The sequence below is a fragment of the Galendromus occidentalis genome, unplaced genomic scaffold (assembly GCF_000255335.2).
Source record: "Galendromus occidentalis unplaced genomic scaffold, Mocc_1.1 scf7180000076381, whole genome shotgun sequence".
Taxonomy (NCBI): Eukaryota; Metazoa; Arthropoda; class Arachnida; order Mesostigmata; family Phytoseiidae; genus Galendromus; species Galendromus occidentalis.
In genome coordinates, this window is record NW_003804370.1 from 1,340,604 (window position 1) to 1,360,832 (window position 20,229).

The 20,229-nt window shown below is 51.1% G+C and overlaps 3 protein-coding genes across 3 annotated transcripts; all 3 read right to left on the reverse strand.

Moving 5' to 3' along the window:
* Positions 1-3,952: 3,952 nt before the first annotated feature.
* On the reverse strand, positions 3,953-4,665 carry LOC100898968 (chymotrypsin-like elastase family member 2A). The gene is made up of 3 exons (XM_003738977.1): positions 4,620-4,665; positions 4,415-4,536; positions 3,953-4,146 (listed from the first exon to the last, which is right to left on the reverse strand). Exons 1-3 carry the CDS (start codon positions 4,645-4,647, stop codon positions 4,009-4,011), a joined length of 288 nt encoding a protein of 95 aa, XP_003739025.1. The 5' UTR covers positions 4,648-4,665; the 3' UTR covers positions 3,953-4,008.
* Positions 4,666-5,864: 1,199 nt separating this feature from the next.
* Positions 5,865-9,388, reverse strand: Rabex-5 (Rabaptin-5-associated exchange factor for Rab5). The gene is made up of 9 exons (XM_003739045.2): positions 9,234-9,388; positions 7,989-8,095; positions 7,664-7,844; positions 7,412-7,555; positions 7,127-7,318; positions 6,762-7,038; positions 6,426-6,615; positions 6,204-6,316; positions 5,865-6,116 (listed from the first exon to the last, which is right to left on the reverse strand). Exons 1-9 carry the CDS (start codon positions 9,386-9,388, stop codon positions 5,865-5,867), a joined length of 1,611 nt encoding a protein of 536 aa, XP_003739093.2.
* Positions 9,389-12,502: 3,114 nt separating this feature from the next.
* Smg6 (Smg6 nonsense mediated mRNA decay factor) lies at positions 12,503-16,390 on the reverse strand. Its single transcript, XM_029113186.1, has 13 exons — positions 16,139-16,390; positions 15,839-16,057; positions 15,534-15,713; positions 15,246-15,430; positions 14,833-15,152; positions 14,606-14,750; positions 14,360-14,476; positions 14,072-14,247; positions 13,756-13,994; positions 13,489-13,647; positions 13,226-13,373; positions 12,854-13,080; positions 12,503-12,736 (listed from the first exon to the last, which is right to left on the reverse strand). The coding sequence occupies exons 1-13, from the start codon at positions 16,388-16,390 to the stop codon at positions 12,503-12,505; spliced, it is 2,601 nt and encodes an 866-aa protein (XP_028969019.1).
* Between the last annotated feature and the right edge of the window lie 3,839 nt (positions 16,391-20,229).

A 20,229-nucleotide genomic window follows, 5' to 3' on the forward strand; every position in this document is an offset into this window, starting at 1 on the left:
GTCTGCAATCTCCTGTGGGCGGCCTCCGCGTAGTTGTTCGTACGGGAGTCCCCAGTGAGAGTGCGAGAATACACCGACCACATAAACGGATGAAACAACGGCTGTCGCCGGACAACAGAACCGTCGGGGAGGATATGGAGAAGTGAGCCCACATAATTATCCTCGAAATACTTGAGAGCTGGCATCAGCTCCTGCGGCAAGTCAATTGCGAGCTCAGCTATCGCGTTGTCGAGGTGAGGGGGAGGCACAAACGCGAGAGCTGCTATCATCCTAGCGCTGAGCGAAAAGTTCCCATCCGTACGATACCGGCCCAACAAGCCGAGCTCGCCAAGTTTCTTCTTTAGATTTTGAACAAGATGAAACAAGCATCCATCGATCCGCGCATTCGGAAAAGCCGCAACAAAAGCTTTGATAAGGCCCATCTCGTAGTCAGTTGAGACGGCGAGAGGAGCGAACGAGGGCCAGGCTTGGAGGATGAGTTCGATCATCCGAGAGTACGATGCCTGACTTTTATCAGGCAACAGTGCGTAGCAAACGGGTATCACAAAATCACCGCGTTCTGCGAGAATCGCTACTATTTGGTAGAAACATGGTGGTGACAAACTAAAAGTACCATCCACATATATCTTCTTAGATAAACCGATCCAATCACCGACTGTTTCCCGCCCGAAGACTAGGATTCGTCTCTCGTCCCCTTCTCCTGCAAGTTCCGAAGGGATCAAAATTAGTGGATGAGCGAAATGAGTTCCATTGAAACCGGAAACATGATGTCAGATTGCTCAGAATCTTACCGGTGTCACCGATGAGAAATTTCTCAAATTTTCCTGGTTCGCTTTCGAACGTCTTGTATTCATCGGGTATGATCAGAGATGAGCGATTTACTGGAGCAGCCATCGGTCTCCTAGCTCCTCTACGAGCGCGATTGACGGACCTTGAGAGCGTTTCGGTACTCGGCAGGATCAATTTTGCAGCTTTGCTTGACCTCTCGATAACTCCTTCGATCAGTTGCAGCGGGGTCTCCTGGCATTCCAGAGCCTTCCGCTTCAGAGCAACTCTGTTCCTCGCCACTTCGATCGCTGCAGGGTCGGGCTCATCGCTATGAAGACCCATGACTTTGAGGACTTCTTGAGTCGAAGCTGACGTGTGTAATCGCACTTTGCAGTTTGTGAGATACTGACATCGCCAGAACACCTTGGTTCCATCCTTGCTGCGCTTGTCCTGTACAAACATATGTCCTTCGAAAGCCAGCTTCGGTTTCCACGCTGCGACACCAATCCCTCTCTGCCCGGAGAAGCCATTGTAGTGGCAGAATCGTCCGCAAACGTATTCACTCACAGATCGCGAAATCTGAACCAGAACCAAAGAATGAGCGGTCTCGATGATGGCAGCACGTGGAGGCCTGATGCCTTTGGAGGAAACGCACGCGATCACCCGGTGCGAATCAGAAGGTGCCGCCGACGTCATGTTCTGGAGCTGTGACAGAAGACACGTGCAATTCGCCCTGCCTTCGCACTCGTTACCGAGAGCGGACTGCTCTGTTTCTTTATGCTTTGCACGAGAATCGGAGCAAACGCACGGTCCTCGAATCGTCTGGAAGTACCTATCGTCAAGCTGTGTACTTGGGATAGCAAATCATGTGGACGCATCATTTTCAAGCAGTATGCCTCCTGAGCTAGGATCGAGTTTTTTTTTTCTCAATCAATAACAGTTTATTCAATCACTCGCGAGCAATGGCTGCATTTGTGATGCTTATGGCGCTGTTGGTGAGGAGGGAGGAGGGAGATGGTCTAGGCAATGCGCTTTGAGTTGTTTTTGAACTGGCTCAAATTGGGTTGTCCCGGCGTTAGCTCGTCCGGCGATGAGTTGTCTCGGCGTTGAGTTGTCTCGGCGTTGAGCTATCCGGCGTTGAGAAGTCGGCGTTGAGATGTCGGCGATGAGTTGGTCGGCGATGAATTGTCTGTGTCCGATATCGAGTATACCACGCAGCACACAGACAATTGGATCTGTCATAACCTCAACAGCGATCGGTCCTATTAAGGGAACGCGAGCGTTGCTAGTCGAGGAATCTCGTCTCGATTAGAGTTTTCTAATCTGATCAACTGATCACCAATAAACTCGAGCTGTTCTCCCTTCAGACGAAGTCTTGGACGACGAATTATACTAATATTCTCGTGTATCCATATACCCAGTACCCTTCCGACCCGAATTCGGAAAGGAGGTCGACCGCCTCATTAGGAGTTTCGTTCTCAATACCCAATCCAGTCCTCATTGATATTCTAGAGCTTAGAGAGAATCCTCGCAGGAGAATTCGAGCAATCGACTGAATCCTCGGAAAGTTCACATCTTAGGCGATGGATATGTGGGGGGATCAAGGCTCATCCTGCTGAGGCATCTCGAGAGCTCTGAACGGCATAATTATTGATGCTCGAAATAGTCTCTCGACCAGGAATGGCCCTGGAGTCGTCGTCGATTCCGGAATGGGTATCTGGGTCACAGTGCTCGGACAGGTTTCGGACCGGTGCTCGATTCCCATTCAGGAGACCTTGAGTGGGGAAATTAGCGGGTTCTTTGGGAAAGAGCATCCGACGACCGGAAGTTGAGGTCAAGGACAGTCGAAACTACCTCAAGAGAAAAGGCCGAAAGTTCAAGAATAACTTCCTCTCGAAGTAATGTCACTTCCGGGAGCGCTCGGCAGAAGAAAGCCTCGTCAAGAGGGGGAACGCATCTTCGACATGGACCTGGAGCATCATCATATTTATGTTGGGATCGAATCTACGAGATGATATATCACAGAATGCAGCGTTCTACATCGTGCGTCCGAATCACGACTCCTGGAGATTCGGAGCCGCTCCGACGGTCACGATCTGCGGAGGCGTCATAGACGGGGCTCCGGAAACGTCCGGCGATGTACGACGTTCGTTTCCTCGCGGGTCTCGATGGATCTAGTGCTGGCTCCGGGTGCTGTTCCCGGGGAATTCCGTGCTCCCGATGGCTTGAGAACGGAAGGGGTCGAGCTCGGCCTTCTCGGCTTTCCCGCTCGAGCGAAGTCCAAACGCTGAGTTTCGGAGGATCCAATCGTGGTAATGGGATATCCTGGTGAACACTGCAGGATGTCTGTCTCCGCAGTTAGGCGATCCAAAGCTCGTGACGCCAGTCAGGACCTTCAATGCGTATTGCTATTCAATTATGCGATGCGACCTCACTTATGGTCAAGAGGCGTTTGGGCTCCAGCGAACACATCGAGATTCCTTGGTACCTTCTCGCCGGCGGTGTTGAAGCAAACCAAGGGACCACCGGAGTCTCCGCTGCATGCCGATCTACTGTTTCCCCCAGCACAGATGTGCCCCGCGTCGAGGACGACAGTTGGCATGTCTGAATAGAGCCGGCGACATCTCTCCCTGGGGATGTGTTTTTGAAACGGCGGAGTGAGCTCGATGTAACGAGAATGGAGCAAAGATGGAGATTCGACGAGGTTCTGCCAGCACTCACCGACCGACTAATCGCAAGTTGACCTCTTGGAGCAAGCGAGGGTAGATATTCCTTCTTGCGGATGTAGTTCCCCAACCCGAGGTGACGCAATGCGAGAGATTCTCGTTCGTCGCCAATCGGATCGGCATTAGGAAAGGCCCAAGTTCAAAGGCCTTCCACAAATTTATCACAGCAATGTCGGCCTGATGAAGAAGTCGAAACGTAGAGGGAAGATTCGAGCCCCGGGATCCTTCAGAATAACCGAAGGCTTGCCACAAGACACTCAAGCTCTAGATTCTTAGTTCGGATTGCGTGTCGAGACGGTAAGAAGCTTTCTTTGCGATCTTCAACGCGTGCTTCCGTTGGAGCCAATGAGAACTCACCCTGACAATTTCCAGTTTGTAATCGGGGTGTACTCGGATGCTGCGACAGTAACCTATTTGCCCGGGATTATTCAGATCGATCGAGCCGGCTGCGATTCTATACTCTTCACCTCTCTGCAATAATTGCAGAGAAGTCGTTCAGGGCCTCTTCGTTGAACTATCGGACCTGTATCGGTCCGTCGCGGGATTTCTGGATTTCCCTCACCATGATGCAATGAGCTGCGGTCACAACGGTCGATAGACTGATCAGTGTTCCTCCGCAGGCATGAGTATAATTCGTTGTCCAAGACTTCGTCTGAAAGGAGAAGAGCTCGAGTTTATTGGTGATCAGTTGATCAGATTAGAAAACTCTAATCGAGACGAGATTCCTCGACTAGCAACGCTCGCTCCCTTAATAGGACCGATCGCTGTTGAGGTTATAACGGATCCAATTGTCTGTGGGCTGTTTGGTATACTCGATATCGTTGACTTAGAACAGAACAGTTGAGCGACGGAGATCCCTCTCGTGGAGATCTCTAAACGGGGCTGGGAATCCGTAGATGAGGGGCGAATACCATACGTACAATTTTAACCTGAAGACTGATTTGCCACGGATTCGCGGCTGGCAGCGCAGTTCGACCGTTGATGATGTACGGGTCTGCCCCGCGAGGAGCGCTAAGACGGGAATCCGCGAGGTAGGCAATCGCTTGGAGAGAGAGCAAGAGATCAGGAAAAAACTCATCACCCCTCGACCGGAAAAGACTGCCATACCCTTCGAAGACATTTTACCGAGCGTCATGAGCCACGAAGCACACATCTTGGAGCATCGAGAAGCGCACTCGCTGTCCGATCTTACTGCTCTTCTATATATGCATGCATACTGCAGCGGCGCATTAGGCTTTGTCGATTCGAGCGTTCCCGAGAAGGCAGCGAATGAAACACAGAATCGGTGATATGAAATTCTACCAAGTCCAGGCGTTCGGGGAAATCATTCTCTGTGAATGGTAGAGTTCTCTAGAACAGATTACGAGTTATCTGGGAAATTCTGTGGAATTCACCGGAAACTCCTCCAGACGATGATGGCCCCGAGTCACCGATTGCGCGCTCGAAACAACGTGAATGAGCCTGTGCGAATTTGCTCAGGAGAATCCGGTCGCTAGAACCTTCCCACTGTCTCGCCGGTCTACCTCTGAATCGTTCTTCGGCTCGAGGTGAGACTTGCTTGCTTACCCCAATCGAATGTGGGCCTCAATAAAAATGCAACCCAATCTGACTTCCTCGCTCAATGTATAATTCACCTGAAGCGGACCTCCCGGCTGGTTAACGTATTGTTCGCAATCACGTCCTTGCGACATCACTCCGTCGGACGAGTCCGGATATGACAGTCATGAGTCGCCACGATTCAGAAGTACCCTCTTCTGGGTCGGCTCCATCGAGATAACACTGGGGTCAATTGAATGTTTTCAAGTTCGGGACTTCATTTGATGGGAACGACTCCTCAACACATTCGGAATCATTTCCCCGTCATGGAGAAATGGAGCGCTAGAAGAATGGAAACACCGGCGGAAATTCTGACAGAAATTGTAACAATTTATTGCATTGACTCGGAGCGAGCCCCCAGCCTCCCGCATGGGACGGCAAACGATCATTATTGTACACGAACACAAAAAGACCATCGCGATCCTGCCTCACGCACCTATTCTCGATATATACACACATCATTTCGCAGCTCAAGAACAACACCTGTGCTGCCCAGTCCGACTCACGGCAGAACGGCACGTATTCCGAGTTCCGCTCGAAGCTTTCGCTGAAAAGGGTCTCGGATAACGCCTCTGTGAAGGCCTTCCTCGTCATGGTGAGGTCCTTCTGGAGCGGTCTCCGAAATCGACGCCGCTGAGCATCGTTCCAGCGAGCGACCTCATGAATGACGCTCTCGACGTATAATTCTCATGCGACCTCTCACTAGCTACCGGCGCACGTCGGGAAGCATAACTTTTTACACCCGCTCATGAGAGCCTCAGCTGGAACTTCACATCACGAATTCATGGGTTGAAGGAGAGACGTTTTCTCCTCCGCGCCTGCTTCCAACTCGGTTGCTCCAGCCGTAACGGCCAGGTCTGCCTCTGCGATCGGAGCGTCGCTTCCCTCCGCACTCTTCGGTTCGATACGGAGCGCCGGTTCGTCATGTAGCACTTCGGGAATGAGCGGTGATGGCAATTCAGCGTTGTCTGGTGAGAGCAAATCTGGTTGCACGGGAATCGGTGGAAGCCCCTCAATCCTCGTGATCTATGAGGGAAATGGAAGCGTCAGCCAGAATTTAGGGAGTTCGTTATCGATCAACGGTGGAGACGAGTGATCTGCGGGGGAAAATACCTTCTTCCGCATGAATTGAGGCACGCAACGAATGTCAACATCCGCGGACACGATATATTCGTGGTGACTGGCCGCCTTCTGGGAACGTTTGAGAGCTCCGTCGACCTGGTCCCCTAATGGAGATATCGGTTTGTGAAGGACATTCATTGCGCGCTCTCTGAGAACTAAAGCGATATAACGGAGCTCTTGTGCCCTTGCTCGTAGGACTGAATGTCAGCTCACCTATGTCCTTCTGAAGGCTTTCGAGCGTGATTTTGAGCTGTTGAGTTGCGTCGGCTAGTCGATTCTGTCTTAGATTAAGCTCCTTCAAAGCCGCCATGTTGTGGTACATCATCCTGGCACCTTCGGTAAGAGTGTCTTCGGTTGGAACGGCTTTGCCGGATACGTAGGACTCGAACTCCTCCGGTGGCATCTGATTCCGGAGATATGAAAGTCAGTTTTGGGACCCCAGATCAAGGGCTGCAGAAGCTCTAGAACCCTGTATTCTGTAGCAGAGATTTCATTGCACGAATTTTTCCCCGAGCCCTCCGAAATCGGGTGACGACGGGGGTTCCCTACCTGCAGTTGAGCCGCCGTCAAGTTCTCGATGAAGTTCACAGCACCGCAGAGATTGGTGAACATGTAACCGCTCTCGCCGCTGCGAAGTCTGCTCTGAGCGCTGAAGAGAGTCACGAGTTTGATATTTGTGTGGAGTCTCGGTGGGTTCGCTCGGAGCACCACGTATATCATGGCGGGAAGGAAGTCGTCGGCTCCTCCTTGGCTTTTACTTTGCGGAGCTGCCTGGAGCATCTTGAAAATATTTCTGGCAGCTTCGATCACACAGTAGAGTTTCTCCCTAAGAATAGAAAGGAACGTTGCGGGAGAAGGCGTCGAATACTCCTCCAATTGGTATAAATTCAGCAGGAAGAAATTCCGATAGTCACCTCGGCGAACGTTTCGAGTCTATGAAGATCAATTGGGTGCTAGCTTCGTCCATGAACTCTTTCACGGTCGGATGTATATCATCGATTTCAACGTCAAGATGATGAGCTCGAACCCAGTGCAAAGATCTGATTCGTTGAAGGACCCCAAGGTCGCGTGTTTCTTCTTCCGACGACAAGACTCCAAAAAGGACGCTGGAAAGGATCGAGTCTCTATTGAACTCCTCCGGCCTTCCTCTCTCGAAGCCTCCCGCTTTCGTCGACAGCGGCAGAATCGTCTCAACTCACTCGTAGGTGTGCGAAATGAGGAAATCCTCACAGAGTTCGACCGCTTCGGTGGCTGAAATCGACTCAGTGACCTGGATCGCTTTGTCGTAGATCAGCTGATATGCGTCCTGAACCATGTCTGACATCGATTCCATCGACTCATTCCTGGGGGAAACGGGCCATTCAGCTCATACGGGAAGTTTGATAAGAAACAAATTATTTCACCCAAGATCTCTGGCGCAGGAAAGGCGTAGCTCGGTTAGGTTTCCTCACTTTTTGAAGAACACCTCCATCTTCTCTAAGGTGTTGTTGAGGACTTTCACGAATTCGTGACATAACTCCTGTTTGAAACCGAGTCTCTTGTGGAGATCGTCACTCAACAGCGCCAGGCTATCCGATGCTTTTTTGTCCCGCAGAACCGGTCCTGACGAAGCGTTCAGGAAAGTGGCGTTTTCTGCGAAAGGGAATGATCTTCGTAACGTGCAAGTTCGTGATCTCTGAGAATTCTTCTCAATCCAGAGGATACGATAATGCTCGGGATCAGTGTCAGATGACTTCATCCTTAGGGGAGGAGTCTGAGGCTCAAAAGAAGGCTCACCTTTGATTGTGTTGGCACGTTTGATGAGATTCTTGAGAGTTTTGTTACTTTTCTGACGCGATTTCTTCTCTTCGAACTTAAGAAAGTCGGTCGGGGCTCGAGTCTCGCTGCAAACGTAAACACATCCCGCCGTGTAATAGGCTCCCGACATGAAGAGAGCTCCATACATGCTAGTGGGCATCGGCTCATAAGCCTCGCTTATCGATGCGAGGATACTCTGGAACATCTTGCGCGGAGTTCTTTGCGCTGTCCGCGGAAGGGAAACACTAATGAGTCGGATTGATACGGATGACTTCCACGCAGTTCTCCACGACGACTCCCGAACACTCGTCGACTCCCCCTTTTGTATCGATATTGACTGAACGGAGAGGATGGTCTCTTATCGACGAGAAGCGAGCTGCGACGCAGAGAGGGAGAACTTTGACTCGAAGATAGGGACTCGAGAACTTGAGAAATTGGTTCTTGTCGAGCTGTCGCCGACTGCGGACCGGGATCCAACGGTATCGGAGGCCTCGACGCTCACGCTTCAGGGAAGTCACTTGCATATATGCGAGAACTCGGCACCTTCGCGGACTACGCGGAACTTCCTCCGAAGAGTCGAGGCACGTCAACAATCGACTGTGACCAGCAGCTCTGACGTTTCGATCAGGTCCTCAGAATCGGGCCGGAGTCCATTGCTCAAGGGAAAGATAGCGCAGGGCTTCTCGCGAGCTCCAGATAAGCATGCTCGGTCAACACCGCAACTGATCTGCTGACTAGTATTACAGAAATTTCTCGGAGCAGCGTCCTCTCTCACGTTGTTTTCGCTGATGCTTTTTACTACTGCGTTCTCGATAAATTAATGATTTATCGCATCACCGTGTCCCAGAATCGGTAAACACCCTTCGTTAGCACCTATCCGAGCCAGAAATGGTCAGAAAGTAGCATCTGCCGCGCCCAACATGAACACGATCTGTGTCGAAGTTTATGTAGATACTTTCGAGCCGGACTCGGCCTCAATTAGCCTGAGTTGTAACATCATCCTTCGGGAAAGTCGATCGATGGCCTGGCGGCACTGAATCATATCCCCGATGTTGGAGTGGTAATTTTTCCGAGCTCGGGAACTGAACGAACATATCGGCTCTAATCTAGCATTAGCGTCCGTTTCGGAGGCACCCAGGACGGACATTATAAAGGCAAGAGACAGTGCACCCCAGGAGCTCAATCAGATGCGCACATATGAGAACATGACAGATCAAGGCTCACCTCTGACTGTGTTTCAGCTGTTTTTTCGCACGAATTTCCTTGTAACATTTTGAGCAATAACCCTCCCATTCGGGGTTTCCGTAGAACTGGCAGCCATTTCGGCAGTAAACGTCTCTGTCTTCAACATGTAGCAGAGTACCCCGGCGAGACGTCATCTCGATCTCGTACCCAGTGCAGGAAATTCAGAATGAGATTCTCCGGAGCGATCGGTCGTCGGCTCTTGCGACGGGCTGTCAGAGATAGTTTTTCCTCTCCGTCAAGGATTCACAAAAGTTACCGATCTGCACCTCGACCTGTTGCTTGGCTATCGTTCCCTTATCTATCGCACCCGAAAGGCTCGGGAAGATGCGAAAGATCTTTTGGAAATAGAATAGTAGACTCGCAACTCAGATGGTCCTCTAGCCGTGTGGAGCAGACGGAGGCGCGACACTGTCAACAATCGTGACTCATGGCGCCAAGTTTTCAAAAGTGCGCAGTCGTCGCTCATACGCGCGGCGCGCATCCGGCGCACTCGTGTTTTGTGAAATCGGAATCCAACAAATCACGACCGACGGAAGCGTCGGCCCGCAGAACGAGACTCATCAGAGATATGAATTTCTAGAGGAGTTGGAATGCCGCGTATCGGGTTTCTTCAACGATTCTCCGAGAGTATTGGAGGGTGAAGAATGGAATCATCATTTACTACGCAGTCATGTTTTCAATACGCACGACGCCGACGCCCGCATGACCGACTAGTGTCAAGAGGATTCATTTGCTCTGATTCTGTCATCTGGTTCCCGTAGATTGAGTGCAAGATGACGAACTAGTGGCGAAAATCGGCTTCATATCCACAAACCCTTATGGAACCCTTATAAAAACCCTTATGGAGCGCGATCGTTGGTCAAAACATGCTGTGATATACGGAACTCAATAATTTCAAGATCGCAACAATTCACCGCCGAATTCTGGCAGATGACAGCAATCTTGGATTTTCCTGTCCCGCCAAGGAGGACTTGTCGCTCCTGATGAATCACTACACTTGAAGCGACGGAACTGACCCGTGTTGTATACTCCGGACGTCGTGACTGCTGACCGGGGTAGCTGCGGAAGTTCCCGACCTTAATTTACACTCGGCAATATCATGGCTCCCGGACGTCGCAGGGGGAGTCGAGGATATACGCTTTACGCGGAAAGGAGTCAGCTTTGACATGCCGAGGAAAATTTCGGGCTTGCGGGAAATTCGTATATGGGGTCGAGGTGCAGAGGGGAGAGGGGGCTGTGAGCCGTGTCCACTGCCAACGGGGAATGGGCTCGAATGCTTGTTCATAATATGTTCAGTCGCCTATGATCGGATCCAAATGAATTATTCATCCTAAAAGTTCGAAAAGGAATGATCCCATTCATCGATGCATGAAAGAGTCGAGCTGAATCAATGGCGACACATAGAGAATCAGGAGATGCGCCACAGATTCGCGAGAGACTCGAGCGAGTGGAACGCATGGGCCAACGACGTCTATTTTGTAGACTGAGAAGCATTGTGCGTAACTCAGCTCCAGGTCGAAATCAGCGCGGTACGCTTTCGCAGTCCATAGGATATCCGCCGGTGAATCACTGGGCAATGACTGAGCCCCGCCATCGCGATCGGACTTGATGATGTCTGAGATCTCGGTTCTTCGCTTCCTAGTCTGGAATTTTCAAGATACAGTCTCCACGCGATACGCGACGCACCCTGACCCTTGAACAATACTCTCAGGAACCCGACACAAGAAGAAAGATCGCCATACATGTCTTACGCATCCTCACAGGTTTGTCTTAGGAACTTCTGACTCATCCCATGATCTCTCCATACCGCTCGATTCGGTACAACGGGAAGAACAGCAACGAACGCGTCCTCCGTCCGCTCTCCTGTGCTGTCAAGGGACGCGTGGATTTCTCTTCGCGCTGCCGAAAACACCGCGTCGAGCTCACCGTAGTGTCGCCATGAAATTTTGGGTACTCATCGGCCATGCCTGCTTTTTTGCTCTCTTGCTTGCCAGCCTGGTCTTCGTCAGAGAGACTTTCTAGTTGTCCGTGGGCTCGGTGCGTCGGCTCGTGTGGATCGAGTCAATCAGATACATATTCGGAAACCAGCAAAATTATACAGCGAAGTGTGCTTGCATTAGGGAGAGATCCCCAGATACCTCACTGGAAGGACGCGCAAGTTTTATCTCGACGTCCCAGCGTTCAACGAAATTCTACCTTCAGGAACTTGGTTGCTTGGTCTACGTGTCGCTCGACAGCATATAACCGGGTAGGTCACCCTTCGGGGCTCAGAATCCTCCGGTCGATGTGGGTCGGTTCTTCCTATTGTGTTATTCCCAGCTGCGATACAGGTGGAGAAGAGGTTGACTTGCATTGAGACATCCTCCGTTCCCACGAATCCGGACGTCTGAGAGTTCCTCGACCTTTACCACCCCTGTTTTCCCCTGAGCAAGCTCCAGTTCACCCGCTGGCCTCCAGTCTTACTGGAACCAATTCGTTGATGAACACACTAAGATGCGTGTAAAGATGGAAACTCATGTGATGTAGCAACAGGTGCTGGAGAGCGAGAGTCTTCGCCTTCACGTACCTTCAGAGAGCATGCAGGGAATATAAATCAATACGAATGAGGACTAAGGGCCGGGCGCAATCGAAATCGTTACCGCTGGATAAGCGATCCGGTCGCGCTCATTTCTTCCGCAAAGATCACCAACATCAAAGTGTTCACTCTCACGTCAACATTTTCCTCTACTGCTCGTTTCTGATTCCCTGACTTTCAGCGCTTATTTGCCGTAGACCTGAGATACGCAAAATTGTGCGACGCCCAAGGCGTACATAGAACTGTGCAGAAAGTACGGCGTACGACCATTCGAGACTAACATCAAGTCTAGGTCCTCGCACACAGCAGAAAAAAACTCTTAACAGTTGGAGAATTAGAAATCTAATCGTGACAATGCTACAGTTTCATGGTCGACATTCGGTCTAACAACGAACAATCCCATCAACCTGACGACGAGTCGTGTAGTCAGGATTGGCTGCCCCCACCGTGCGCGGGAGAAACCGTATGGGTGCCACGTTCTCGATAGAAGACAGCGGTGCTCGACTTGAACGAACATGGAGTTCAGGAGCGAAGTACGCGGGGTAGGCGCCGTCGTTTTCCGTCCTCGGTCCGCTGATTCCACAGAGCTGTTGCCCGTGGGGCGGGGCTCCGTCAACTCGTGGTTACGACGAGATCATGATGTGCCTAGTAGAGTCTCGGACATTCCCCGCCTTCAAACGCCGGCTTGTCTCTGATCGAGTCGCGGTACTTGGGCCCATCTGATGAAACTCGCCAGGTCCCTGACGGGCACGTTGTGTGAGATAGCTTTCACTGCCAGATTCCGATCGGCAGTGAGAAGAACCGCTTCTCTGAACAACTTCAACGGTGCCTCGGTCTCTCCGGGCTGCAACGATTGTTCTCTGCTCAGGCTGATTGCGCAGGACAGAATCACATCGTCGTTGCTTCCCTGGAATACGATCCAGGATATGGTGTCAGATATTGAACGCTCGCATGATCGGCTCCGACCTGAGAGGGATAATTACTCGATAGTTATAAGTTTAATAACTTTCTAAATCAATCTTACCGCGTTTTCGGTCCCGGTTTCTGTGCGGAAAGCAATGGAATCTAGGAGGCTGCCTCGAGAGGTTATCGTCCTCAGTTTCGGTTCCCGGGCGTTGAACATCTCCTTGAGATAGGACAGGGCATCCTGGGCGAAAGCTGTGACCCGAGCCGCATGTTCTGGGTCCTGATGCGCACGCGCCCCGGAACTGTTATTCGTTCCGCGTGCCAGACCGTCCAGCTCGTTGACAACTGCGACGAAGAAAACGAACGAAACATGAAATGAGCAGCTTACAGAAAAAGAATTGATAGTCGCATCCTCGCACCTGTCGGTGCGTTCAGATCAATTTGCACTCGATCATTCATCCATTTTGAGGGGAGCTTGAAGACCACTGACCGACAATCGGGATATATATGCTGAATTTCTTGCAGGCGACGAGCCGCTGTATCAGCTCCAGATGATCCACGAGACAGTTAGTGTCAGGTATAAGATACCGCGGACGGATTTCCAGAATGGTAGCGCCACGGTTATTGTTCAGCACTCTCTGGAAATTGGAGGTGTTTTATTATCACCATAGTAATATTCTTACCGAGACCGTTCCCCCCTCCCTGGATACGCCTCTGCTCGGCGGCAGCTGCCACTGGTAGAGGAGAAATCACCTCGATGTAAGCATCGACGCGGTTCTGGTGCCTCATTCGTTTCTGCAGATTATGTTTTTTCTTCCGGAGTTTATCGACCTCGGTCATCGCATCTTCATTGAGGCTTGTGTCAAGGACATTTGCGTCTTCGTTCTCCGAATGCTCCGAAGAGCCGGTTTGCTGTAGAAGTAAGAGAATCGTATTCTCAGAAGAAATAAACATATTTCGGGAGCTGATTATTCTTCTCAAGGGAATTGGATTTCCCGATACCCAACGCCTTGTCTCTACCGATTCATAGTTGCCAACGAGATTGTCTTCGTCATCCGCACAGTCGTCGTCCTGGCGTCCGTTGTCGACGATGAGAGAGCCGTAAGTGCGGTGGTACACATCATACGAGAGGTATGGCTTCTTCAACCCGCAGAGGTAATCGGCGAAGAAGTTGAGTCGATGTATTCGCACCATTGTACGGAAGGCCTCACGATGTTCGGACGGAACCGGACCAGCGAGGAAAGGATCAATCGGCGAATCTGTAACAAAGTTCGTCAGACGGTCCTGTTTCCCCCTACCCAATCGCTGATGGATGAGGGCCGGGAACGTTACTAACTTAGTACGGGAACGAAGCCAGCCATGATGGTGTCCTCCGGGAGCACGAGCTCTTCGGTCGATGGCGCGTTCACAGCCTCCGAGAATAATTTCGATTGCTGCTCGCTTCGGAGATTTTCTGCTCGCTGTAGCGCGTTGAGGAGTTCCGCCAAGGCTGTCCATACGTCTCCCTTCGTTCTGGAATATTATCACGGATTATCACCGATAGGTCGAGGCAACTTCTACGGCTTCTCAGCTCAGCATTAAATCGAAATTCTCGACCGATGACGGTGAGTCGTCGAGCACTCACGAAGTACTGAAGTCGCACATATTGGGCGGGGGACACCAAAGCATTTTGTGGCCGGACATCCAGTCGGTCCAAACTTTCAGCACTGGCAGAAGCTCTTCGACGTCTTCGGGTAGAATTCTATACGAATTGGAATAATTAATTGGAGATCGCTCAGAATACACGAGTCTTCCTCTTCCGATCTCCCGAAGTCAATCTTCGCCGAATCACTGTCGGGTTAGTGAAGACACCGGAGCATTCTTGTTTCACCTGTCGTCAGATCCCGAACGCTGCCGAAGGTACTCATCGATCCTCTCGCTGCATCTCTCCATCAAGTGGGTGACGAACGCCAACGCTATCTGGACACTGTGCTCCTGCATCAGTGACCGCGCATTTGAGTCGAGGGCTTCGGCATCTGCATCGGGGGAAACTGTGAGAGGCGAGGGTTCGGCCTCTTTCTCTCGCGACTTCATAATAAGAGCGCGCTGATTACTTACTCTTGAGAGAGTTGTTGGCTACTGAGAAAATGCATATCGTCAAGAGCTGTAAGTATCTAGCACCTCCTCCGGGACCCAAGGGCTTCCTCAGAAGACACTTCAGCTCGACCATCATCTGTTTTGCGGCGTCGGAGAATTGGTCCATCCCGATTTTGGAGAAAAGCTTCCCGTGGACATGGAGGAAACTCGAAGTGAATTGTTTCAGGAGGTCGAGGTCAGACATCGCTCTCAGTTCTTCGATCATGTCCTGTTTCTGTTCCAACTCTGAATCCCCTCGTCTCTGCCAGCTCGACCCGTCAGGACGTATCCAGATTTCACACCTTCGAGAAGATCGCAGGTTTTTAGGATATCCACTTGGAGCTGACTCCGGAGACATCACGCACGCCTCGAGTCGCTCGAGGTCTTACCTTGACTGCTCCGGCAAAGCCAAGTGGCTATTGCTCTTGTTCGCTTCGAGCTGTTTTTTCATCTTTTCTTGTGCTTCATATTTTTTCCGAACCTCGTCGAACAACGTTGTCAGGGACTCCTTCGCCGTCAAGAATGGGTTGCTCACGGCCAAGCTTCGCATGTAGTGATAAACAGCATCCAGTTTGCGTCTCTGGAAATCGGGGAAAATATCTATTTCAGTCGGCGTGCGAGCCCCCTCCATGAGACCTATCGATGGTGGATTTCGAGCAGTCATGCGTAACGTCATCACTCACCGAGTAAACTGCAAGGAGAGCTAACTGGTTGTAAGGTTTTCCATTCTTCGGCGCAAGCTGCTGGGCTTTGAGGTAATAATCCCGGGCCCTGACAAAGTTCGCGCTCTCCAGAGCCTGCTCTCGGTAGCGGCAGAGGTCTCCCAAGTAAATGAGAATTTTGTGCGCGGAAATAGACACCATCTGTAAGGCGGAAAGGGATAGTCCATCGCTCCTATCCGAAGTTTCTTCGAGACCAATATGTCTTTGCTCTCATTGACCCGGTATTGCGCCTGACTGCTCGGAAACGAATGACCGGAAGAACCCACCTTCATAGAACCCCTCGAGCCCAAGACATGGGGCTGTTCACTTCGCAAGATTTCGTTAAGGTTGAAACCGTGCAAGCCCTGAAGTTGTTCCAGGAGATTTTCGTAATAGAGCGTCCCTTCTTCGACGATTTCACAAATGTTGGCACGAACACTCTCCGGCGTTCGAACTCCGAACTCCATTTCTCGTCTGAGAGTTTCGATCACTTGATAGTACACTGCCTGTGGGAGCCAGATTTTTCTCCTTACAAAGTCCGTCCCCCTCGAAAATTCGAGCAATCTTCATCGGCTTGTCGAACTTACCTTCCAGAGCAATTGCTCTATGTTCTTCTCAGCGGAGAAGCGGGGATCGTTCAGAACGACGTGCTCGTATCTGTTTCTAATTTTGAATCTCAGATCCGTGAGTTGAGCAATACCGTCGTCTGCTTGCGCAGCTACGGGCAGCTGTGCCGCGAGCTCTCCCTCGAGCTCTTGAGCCTCCTGGAGGTTCTTCGAAATCGCCTCCTTTAGTTGCCTGTGTAGGAGAGCATAATGAGGACTACCGCCGGAGACCATGATATTTTCATTAGACTTCTCCGCCGCATCCAAGCTCTTTCCTGACTGAATTAGTATCGAGGGCCGGGACCAATGATTCCAAACGGTTCTCATCCCAGGAAGCGCCGTCAGTGCAAGTACCGTCAGGTCGAAGAAAATTGGGGACGGAAATTCGGATTTTTCGCTCATGGATTAATAGTTGCAAAGAACACACCGGGCCGTCCGTGCTCCCGTCATTCCGAAATTCCGTTCGCGTCATCACGAGCTAGATTGGACTACGAACAATGCGACCCGTATTAATTTGAATCTGGAAGCTCTGGGTAAGCCCGAGTCAATGTCATCCAGCCCGCGAACTTACAAAGTACCGTTGCGCTTTAGAAGCGTGTATAGGGCCGGATGATGCGGTGGAATAAAATTGTAAGAGCCTTGGTGCGAGATCATCTCGCATCGAGATGCCTCTCTGCAATTTCCGTCTCCATTGAATGAATTTTCTACGGATTCCCGTGAGAGATTCCGCGCTGAACGGCTGAGGCAAATATTCTCTCGACGATCGCCAAGTACAGCGGATCCGAGGTTTCAGTAGAGAACGCATACAGCAACTCACCTTTGCATGACACTCGATCTAGAGCTGCTTCTTGATTCGTCTTCCAGGTGAGGCACGGGTCGGACACTCAGAAGAGGCTTTGCTGCTCTAGCTTTCGTTCCCAGCTCGGCGCCGTCGGGAAGTTCCGAAGAGCTCTTGGTCCGCTCATCCCTACAAGGAATTTCGACGTATTCTCCGTTCACGGATTGGAGAGGCCCACTCAGGAAAATAGGCAATAATCCACCATCGATCAATTTTCACTGCTATCCCAACTAACCGATTCCGATTGCCAGACTGATCCATTCCGAATACTTTCCTCTGGGCTTCTCTTTGCTTTTGGAATCGAGGGGGCAGTGCTTCATTGGTTCTTCGATCATCTCGTGATGTCCTAGGGGAACGAAGTCCCACGGCGTCCGTTCTCTTATCCCAGCTGTTGTCGCGTTGCCTTCAGGATCGAAAATATCGATTAGAGAAGGCTCCGATAGTGGAATGAATCCGATCGGACTGATTCTATCCGATCTAGCTGATTCAGAGTTCCCCATCAGAGTCACGGTGAGGAAACACTTTGAAACTGTTCGGAGTTACAAATCATTCTCGGTTACGAATCTCAATTTCTAGATATCTAGACGCGTTTTCAGAGATCTGTGTATCTTCGAGAGGGATTATTCTCCCATACCTGAGAGACTTGAACAATGGGTGATGTGTCATTGGAAATCAAATGAGGAATCACCGCGAGGATGAGGAGGAAATTGAGAGATTACCTTTTATCGTTCGGGGGTCTTTGAGACTGAGGCCGGCCACCGCTATTCTGTGACCAGCTGCTGGCCTCGCTGTCCAATCGCTTTCTCTGGGAGCAGTTGCCTGTATACGAAGTCTGACTGAAGGACCTCGCGTCCTCGGAATTCGTCATCGAATCTCCGACTCGGTTCCCGGGCGAATTATTCGCGACCCTGTGAATCGGAGACAGACGAGGCGCACCATCATCGACGGAAATGCTCTCAGAGAAGCTATAACCGAAGGATCCTCCCTGGCTTGGAGGCGGAGGCGACGGGCATTCCGACCAATCGATCCGAGTGAGAGATGAGGTTTTTCTCGAAGTGACCCCTCTCACTTCTGCATCTTCAGCTGGAAGAGTATATGATAAGGAGAAGCCTTCGGGATGAGGGATATCACGATATATAGACGAGGCTGGGGCTTGTCGCGTGCGAACCTTGGTCATCCGAATCGTGAAACTCAAGGGGTCTTGATTTTCCCGGAAGCTCTTCATCGTCAGATGACCGGGTATCATTGAGGGAGTCTTTCTGCGGCGCTCGTCGTTTCTCTCTATTCCGTAGATATCGGCGATCTGTCTCAGTATTGCTCGTTGAGTCCTTGCTCCTCTCCTGCGACATCTTGTTTCTCTCACGAGGTTTGTCATCTTGACACCAAAGATGTTTCTTCGGTCGCTCCATTTCGTCCCGTTCCTGGGATCGCTGCATTCGACGAAATCCAATTATTCTCAGTTATTGTAAAACCTCCTTGACGGAGACATGGCGTCTCGAGCGACGCTTCCATGTTTCATTTCATTGAATTCAGCGCGATGGATACCCTGCGTCTCTGGTGGGGATCCCATTCCCTGGACCCAGAAATTCTGGAAGAGTTTTTGTAAGAGTCTCGTTGTGAGTTCCTTGACGAACCGCTACTGTTGAACTTCTCTCTTGAGTCCTGTCTCCACACATTTCGACGACTGTGATCTCGCTCGTCACGGTATCTGTAAATGGAGATCTTGAATACATCTCGATAGATGCAGATCCCGATAAATGTCCGGATGTTACGTCGTTTAATTTCGCGCGAATCGAACGGAAGATTGCGACGGGAGATATAACGCTCTCGCTCCGCCCACTGAGACCCCACCTCGAATCGTTGTCTTCTTGCGATCTACCCTTGGAATATCTCCGATGATAATCGCCTCGGTCGCGGTGTGGCCTACAACGAAATGACAGCTCGAATGAGGACGACTCTGAAGAAAGTGCTCCTATCACAATGGCGAAAAGAAAGCCGCGCACGCGTAAACTCTAGTAGACTATTTTCACCTGTCTTGCTGTCTCACATCATCGTCGTAATCCTTCCGTACCCGATCGGGCCTAGAGGGGAATTAATTCTCACTTAGACAGGGAAGGCGGGAAATGCTCGAATATTATCCGCTTCAGTCAGAAACTGCGCAACGCACCTTTTCAACGCGTTCGTCGGGGGACCGCGCATTTCCAATCTCTCGAACTTCTGTTGGACGGCCTCCATCGGATCATTGGCTGTTCACAGGTAGGGAAATGGAGGAAAATGTCAGACAACTAAGGGCACAGTCCACGTAGGCGCTCCTTACTCCATCGTGCCCGCAAGCCTGTTCCGCTCTCATCTTAGCGGCCGAAATTTTCATTCGGGGGAAGCGTCAGCTATTCTCGATCAAGGCCGCTCTGAAGTGGCCTTGGTGGGTCGCTGGCGGACAGCACGCGGACGGACCCGATGTAACCAAGCAGCTTCCGAATAAGTCATCTCGATAGGAGGGTCACGAAACTTACCGACTTCAGGCTTCTCCTTATCCCTCTGCTGACGATCGCCCCTCCTTCCTCCAGGGCCGTTGCCACTCGAACCTCCACCGGCGAATCCTTTCCCGGGTTGATAGAGTGCGCGCTCCTGCTTCGTGGAGCGGCGCCGATTGTTGTTCCGCGTGACTGAAAAGCCATAGCGGTTCTTAAAGGTTCCCGGCATACCATTTTCAATTAGCGTGGCAGGTGTTCCCTCCAAATGACAAGCGAGCCCTGCTAGAGCTTTCCTCCGAAAAAAATTATTCTTACCACCATCTCCGCCTCCGTCATCCCCCATTTTTCTTGGCGGTCAATGCGAAGCCTCACATGGACGTTCGACTGTCGCTCAAGGTAGAACAATCACTGGTGTCACTTTCACGCATGGTATGCCATTGCTCTCAGCGGAATTCCGCAGAGAAGACTCGATAGAAAAATCCGGCTCCTTTTCGTTTTCTGCGTCAAAGTTGAAGAAGTCTAAGTCGGCTCCGGAACAGAGAACAGCTCACACTCAGCACAAAGTTAGACTCATTGATGATGTTTCGCTCTCTCGGAATGAGGGATCGAGCAGTGGAGACACTTCTGCCAGTCGAGGGAGTCTCCGAAGTTTTCACAGCTGTTCTTGTTATGGTCGAACTGGAACGACGGCTCGGCTCTCTACGCGGTACTTTGAGGTAGTCTTGTGATTCTCCCAGAGACGCGAGAATGACCCTCCTGAG

Bases quoted from the DNA above. Each gene is read 5' to 3' on its own strand.
- Smg6 (XM_029113186.1), bottom strand. From the start codon at position 16,390: ATGGTCTCCGGCGGTAGTCCTCATTATGCTCTCCTACACAGGCAACTA. The intron at 15,431-15,533 runs GTGAGTGATGAC...CCCGATTTCCAG, and splicing joins CTCTCCTTGCAGTTTACTCG to AGACGCAAACTGGATGCTGT. The intron at 13,374-13,488 runs GTGATTTCTCCT...TCCAATTTCCAG, and splicing joins GCGTCGATGCTTACATCGAG to AGAGTGCTGAACAATAACCG.
- LOC100898968 (XM_003738977.1), bottom strand. From the start codon at position 4,647: ATGTGTGCTTCGTGGCTCATGACGCTCG. The intron at 4,537-4,619 runs GTAAAATGTCTT...TCTCTCTCCAAG, and splicing joins TTCGTGGCTCATGACGCTCG to CGATTGCCTACCTCGCGGAT. The intron at 4,147-4,414 runs GTACGTATGGTA...TTCTCCTTTCAG, and splicing joins TCAGTCTTCAGGTTAAAATT to ACGAAGTCTTGGACAACGAA.
- Rabex-5 (XM_003739045.2), bottom strand. From the start codon at position 9,388: ATGACGTCTCGCCGGGGTACTCTGCTACATGTTGAAGACAGAGACGTT. The intron at 8,096-9,233 runs GTGAGCCTTGAT...TTACGTTTGCAG, and splicing joins CAGCTGAAACACAGTCAGAG to CGAGACTCGAGCCCCGACCG. The intron at 7,319-7,411 runs GTGAGTTGAGAC...GATCCTTTCCAG, and splicing joins CTCATTTCGCACACCTACGA to CGTCCTTTTTGGAGTCTTGT.